At 35.2% G+C, this 6,454-nt stretch overlaps 1 protein-coding gene across 1 annotated transcript in view; it reads right to left on the reverse strand.

The window, feature by feature from the left end:
* Positions 1 to 6,454, reverse strand: part of DLG2 (discs large MAGUK scaffold protein 2) — a 1,459,931-nt gene that overhangs the window by 72,283 nt on the left and 1,381,194 nt on the right. Inside the window, exon 14 of the mRNA XM_023532491.1 lies at positions 1,722 to 1,877. Within this exon, the coding sequence (XP_023388259.1) occupies positions 1,722 to 1,877 (156 nt within the window). The remainder of the gene's footprint in view (positions 1 to 1,721; positions 1,878 to 6,454) is intronic.

Here is a 6,454-nt window from a genome sequence, read left to right on the forward strand (position 1 = left end):
AAAAAAAAAGAGAGAAACGGGTGGAGAATTTTTCTGCCATCATGCCTGTGCTGATGCAGGTTCTAATGGTACCTGGGTTTGAATCCCAGCCCTGACACTTATCAGTGGGTGGTCTTGGGCATGTCAGGTAACTTCTCAAGCCTCAGTTTTCTTATTTGTAAAACAAAGATAATGATACCATCTACTTTATAAGATGATTGTCAGGGTTAAAAGAAATATTTCATAAGAAGTGCTTAACAAAATGCCTGGCACAAAGGAAGAGCTCAATAAAGGTTAGCTGCCTTTACATGGCTGATCATAGACACATAATTACTAGAATGATTATTGTAGGTGTGTGTACCTCCTCACTTCCCTATGGCTATGGTGACTTCGTTCTCTTAACTTCAAAACTGCATAGTTCACTGTATCAAAAAATAGTTTTTATGACTTGTTAAAAATATAGGAAGATTTAGTTAATATTTATAAAGTATTTCTAAAAATGCTATTAGGTTTTAATTATTGCAAATTAGTAAAAATGCTCCAGCTGATTACATAGTCGAAAATATGTTTTCTCATTTATTTCTAGAAATGTTAGATATAATTTAAATTTTGTAATTTAACTCCCTAGAGAGGTCAGTAATTGACTTCTAAAGTTATTCCTTGAAAATATTAAAAAATAGAGATAATGTTCTAAGGAACTCCTCTTGATATAGCCATTTTCACTTTGAATCATTCTAAAAATCTATATTTTCTCAGTCCTTACAATATTATAAAGACATATGAAGATATTCTATCTAAAAACATTACTATATGAGCATCCCATTATATCTAGGAATATCATAATTGAGATTTCTCAATTTAAACTGACTTGGAACTATCTTCTAAAATGATGGATTCTCTTTTTCTTACTTTCCTCTCTTTCTGACTTTGTTACTGTGTGAAGATGGGGTTTTATTATTGATCATATGTATGCTTCAGAATATCAATGCAAAATTATGTCCAACCTTTAGATATAGAACAATTTGTTCATAAAGTGTGGAAAGACTTAAAACATTCTAAGGTCAAATCTGGAATCCACATTCATTGTCGGTATCATACAGAGGGCAATGCCTTAACTTCTGTGAACTTTAAAAAAAAAATAAAACGCGAGTAACTAAATAAGAGGACATATGTAATCACCTAGTTTTGTAACATACTGTAAAGGTTAAGATTATATTCTGTGTGGATAGATAGAACCAGCTAATTATGTAGTTTTGGACAAGCTGTTTAATACCTCAAGGAGTCAGCTGAATTATAGCATTCATTTAATATTTTAGTTATAATATTAAATGATGATGATAGCATCTATTTTTTAAACTATGTTTTGCCGAAAGCATAGTTAAGAATCAAATATTATTTAAAAATATACTCAACACATGTTCTTTCTTTATTCTAAGGGAAATAGAACTAATTAAATTCCAATATTAATTCTCCTGGAAAAATATAATACTTCATTAAAAATTCATAGGAACCAGGAACATGTAGAGCATCATGTGATCATAGCTGAGTGCTCTGTGAAAACACCAGGAAGAAAAAAGGGCAATGTTCTTAATTTCTCCCACTGCACCAGGGAGCAGAGCATCTCTCCACCTTGAGGAAGATGTCAAGGGCAAGAGAAATGAGCAGAGGAGGATTCTACCCATTCATTCATTGTGGAAGCACATGCCATTTGAGAAGATGAAGTGAGGAAGCGCATGCAGTACCTGGTCATCTCAGAGTCAGGGAGCAGGCCTAGGTGGTAGTGGGGGTAGGGAGCTGAGAGAAGGAAGCTTTTGTCACACTCAACAGGGGAATAGTGCCTGGGAGAAGCAGGCTTATCACACAGTTTGTTCACAGTGCTGTAAACAGGTTCCGGAGGCCTGGTGATACAAGAGGAAGAGAAAGAGATTCATGGTTAGCACACACACACTGAACAACTGTGCAACTAGCAGCATTTCACTATATGCAAAAGCAAAAATCTAAAACAGTGTTATGGGCTTCATTAGGCCCAAGTTAAGAGTCTTTTTAGGAAACAGGATCTCTGGTTAAAAATTAGAACTTCAGCTCACATTTGGCACGACATACACCAGATACTTCAACAGAGTCATAAATCAACCTATAAATGCCATGACTTTTTGATAATCCAGTGTGACGTTCCAAACTTCGGAATCCTCTGGCATGCCTCCTTTCTTAAACTTTAGTCTCATCTTAAATGGGAACTTCACAGAGACATTTCCTGAAGACCTTGGCCAGCACCTGTTCTATTGCATATTTTTTTCTCAGCATGAAATAATCCTTATTTTTGTTTGTTATGTTTAATTTATTATTGCCATTGTCACTACACCATAAATTTTACGAGGACAGAGACTTCATTTATTTTGTTAACCAGTAAAATAAAGTCTGGGACACAGTACATATTCCATAAATATTTACTGAATGCATGTATGAATAAATATGCGAATACAGCTTTCCTCATTTAAATTGCACTTTTTGGGGGGAGGGGGAGGGGTTGGCCATACCTAGGAATCTAATAGCTTTATATAATCTAAGTGGCTACTCTAAATACTTATTTATAGGTTGTCAGCCAACAATTGATTTCAGAGAGTTTTTTATAAAGAGGATAATCATCTTGGTAAAATTTCTATTAAATAAATTAATCTATGGCTACTATCACCTAAAATAGCAACATTTTTACAGTTGTTACTTACAGTATGATCAGATGAATTTTGCCTATAATTTTGGATTAAAGATCTGTGTACTACAAAGTCCTTGGTTATTAAAAAAAAAATCCCAAGCTCTATCCCCCATTTTTAACACATGGTCTGAAATTGCTATCACTATTTTCCCTATAAGGTAAAAATTGGAAGATATAAGTTTAAATGGAAGAATTCTCTGATAGACTGGGCCACAGACCCAGGAAGTGTAAGCTTGACTCGGAAGATAAGGAGCAGGTCAGGACACGGGGTTAATAGCACCCCTTGATGCCATAAAACCCTAGAGGCAACAAGTGGTAGCCCCATGCCTAGGCAGAGTAAGTATAGACTCAGTGAGGGCACAGTCTGTGTTTTTGTAGCTCCAGCCCCCAACATGGCCCCTAAGGTATAACAGGTCCTCAATCATTGCTCCCTGAACCGATTGAAGGAGAGCAGGGAGGAAAAGAGAATAAGCAAAGTACTGAAAACAAATCTTACCTAATTTATAATATTACTGTGGGCCGCTCATGGCTTATACACACTGTCTAAAGAATTGGATTCTTCCCTAACACAAAGCTTTCTACCACACAAAAAGAGATGTCTTGGTCTGTTTATTTTGTACAACATCGTAGAGGGGCTGAGGATTGAGTTAAAGGAACACAGAGGCCTATTTTATTTTTCAGAGTAATTATTTCAGTGATAATATGAGGTACTTTACAAGAGTTGGCTTGTTCTATCCCAGTGGCTAATATAGTAGCATTTACAAGAAGAATTTAAAGTTTCTTAAATGAGATAGCCGAAATTGTTTTTACTTTAGGGAAGCTGGCATATTTTCTCAGTTAAGACAAGTACTTCATTTTCAGAAAAACCTAGGTTTCTAAATATTTGTTTATCAGCTTTACATACACGCAAAAAATAATGGTAAACACCAGCCCTTAATAAAGGCAGCTGCAAAATTATTCTTAAAATCAGCTTTTTTAAAAATCAGTGTTTTTAAAATCAGCTTTTATAAGTAATTTACTTTGTGCAAAGTGACATAAAAGGAAGATACTTTCAGTTAGCTACTGAAATACATCTTTTAAAATACCAAGATTGGATGATATTCTTGATTCTTGAGGAGGAGTATGTTTTTGCTTTGTTGATACATTTGACTTTCTGAAGCTATGTGCATATTTCTCATGGTCTTGGACACAGAAAGACTCACGATGCTGGTCAGATAAAGAAAGTTACTTTGGGAGATCACAGTCATTTCTGCACCTAAAATATGGTTGTTCACACAAAAATTCAGCTTGGAAAGGGCTTTGTACTAATGAGTTGCATAAATATCAATTAAATAAGAAATGGGATATGCACAAGCTCATTGGGAATTATTCTGTGTAGGTTATCAGGAGAGGATCTGATGTTATTCTCCAATTTTTCCACTCAGATGCAGCTGCTGTGGCAGAGATGGCTGGATTGCTTCCCAAACATCCATTTACTCCTTTTCTCTTATTAACAGAAACCAAATTTTCCACTAGTCACCTTTCTTGTAGTAAAGACTTTATTTCTCAGCCTCCCTTGCAGGTAGACGTGGCTCCATGAAGGTGTTCAGCACAATGTGATTCAAGCAAAGGGTTTTGTGGGAATCCTGCTCTGACCACCTAAAGGGAAGCTGGTTTTGTTGGGACCCTGCAGTTTTGCTCTCTCCTACTTCCTCCTTCTGCTGACCTGGAACCCATGCAGGATGGCTGGAGCTTCAGTGGTCATCTTGGACCATGAAGCAACCTTGAAGATGAAGGCTAACAATACACATAATGGAGCATAATGGCAGAGCTTGTGTCACTGAAGATGAGGAGTGACACTATACTATCTTTGGATTACCTACCTCCGGATTTCTTTTATGCAGGATGAAAGTAAACTGTCTTGTTTAAGCTAGTGTCATTTTTTAGATAAATAGGACCTAATATTAACATATATACTTTATGATAATAAAGTATTGGTCTTATAAAAAATGTCAGACTAATAATCTAATAAAAGTAATAACTATAGATAGGGCCTGCCATAGGCAATAATACATTTAATTATGTTAGAGTTCCATCTAACACCTTCTGTATATATAGAAAAACATAAAAATATTTTTTTACTATATAAAGTCTGTAACCGCATATTTATTTTAAAATATTACAATTATAAGATGGTAGCTGATCTAAACTGCCGGCACAGGACTTAAGAATAAAGGAAATAATAACTCCTTTTAGGTCACAAAACCTTTTCATGATGATGTCATCTCAGTAACATCTCTGCCTAGGAGAGCTGATTCAATTTTCTTAACTGACGTTAACTAGACAGACCAAGAAAATAATATTACCAATTTTCCTCTAGTCCCTTTATCTTGGTAGCACTATGTTGTGAGACAAATTATCAAAATCAAAGTTGGCTAATACCTTAAGAAAAAAAAATCTTACTTGAATTGTACAAAATTAAATTAAGGGGAAAATGTTATTCTCTGAACACTGCAATAAATTCAAGACGATAAAAATGAGGCCCTGTACATTGCCTTCTATTGAATTCTTGAGACTTTCACCTGTGTCCTTTTGGAGTCATTTTGTGGGCATAAATTATTTCGTGACTCATAAAATTATTTCATGACTCATGTATTAAGTAGATTTTGTGTTTAGAGTAGGCTTAAATACATTAGATTTTAGAAAGAAGAACTTATTGCTTTGTCTACAGTCACTTCCAGAATTGATTCCTACTGGATCGATTCCTTGCCTAAGCTTAACTATTCATGATTCAAAGTTTTATCAACATAGAAATACAGCTACTGATATCGCAAGCTCATTTTTACCTATTATTCAGTCTTCCTTTCCTTCCCTGTTTATTTACCTGTTATTTTGTACAGTCACTGGCTAAAGAGTAGGTATATGAAATCCGCCTTCTTTTCTTGAGAGAACATTTGATATCACAGAAGATGAGTAGATGAAAAACAAAAAAAATAAAACAAAAATACTTGACAAACTTGACCAAGTCTTTGCAAAACTGACAACATCCTCTTGCAACCAAACAAAATTGGAAATATCAGTGAGAATCTCCTTTCAAGTGGCATAAAATGGGGTTCATATTTGAAGATTTCTGTATGTTAGCTTCATTATAGTCCTAGGATTCTAGCATATATTACATACTATATAGGCCACAGTACAATATCCAGTAAATACTATAACAAGCTACAGTCTGGACACAGGAAATAACACATAATAGGTAGGAGAAATATTTCACTAAATGAATGGATAATTTACTTATTTATTTTTTTACCATTTTCAATTGAGAGAAATGAAAAAGGAAGCCATAAGTTATTGTGAATGTTCTAACCAGGTTTAAAACTTTTAGATCATCATTAATTCCCACAGGTTATGTAGAAGAACAGAAATCCCGACGTTGTCAGGAACTGACAGCTTTAAGTATTTGGTGTGTGCAGTTTATCCATTCTCAGAGGGATGGGACTTCTTGTATGTGCAAGTCTGGCAACAGAAACACCTGCTCCCAGGTCTTGTAAGAGTCACCCCATGGACTTGGGGTTCCTCAAAGACTTCTCAGTCTTGAGTTCCACAAGGCTTAAAGCCAGCAGCCAGCATTCTTAGTATTTCCCTGCAGTTTTATTCTCTGTAACCTCCCTGATGGAAAAAAAATGCCAATTTATGAGCTATCACTGGGATCTTGGTGGCAGGAACAGATGCCACCATCACTTCCCATTTATTCAATAAAGAAGCACCTAGGGGAAATGACTT

The sequence above is a fragment of the Pteropus vampyrus genome, unplaced genomic scaffold (genome assembly GCF_000151845.1).
Source record: "Pteropus vampyrus isolate Shadow unplaced genomic scaffold, Pvam_2.0 Scaffold84, whole genome shotgun sequence".
NCBI classification, from domain to species: domain Eukaryota; kingdom Metazoa; phylum Chordata; class Mammalia; order Chiroptera; family Pteropodidae; genus Pteropus; species Pteropus vampyrus.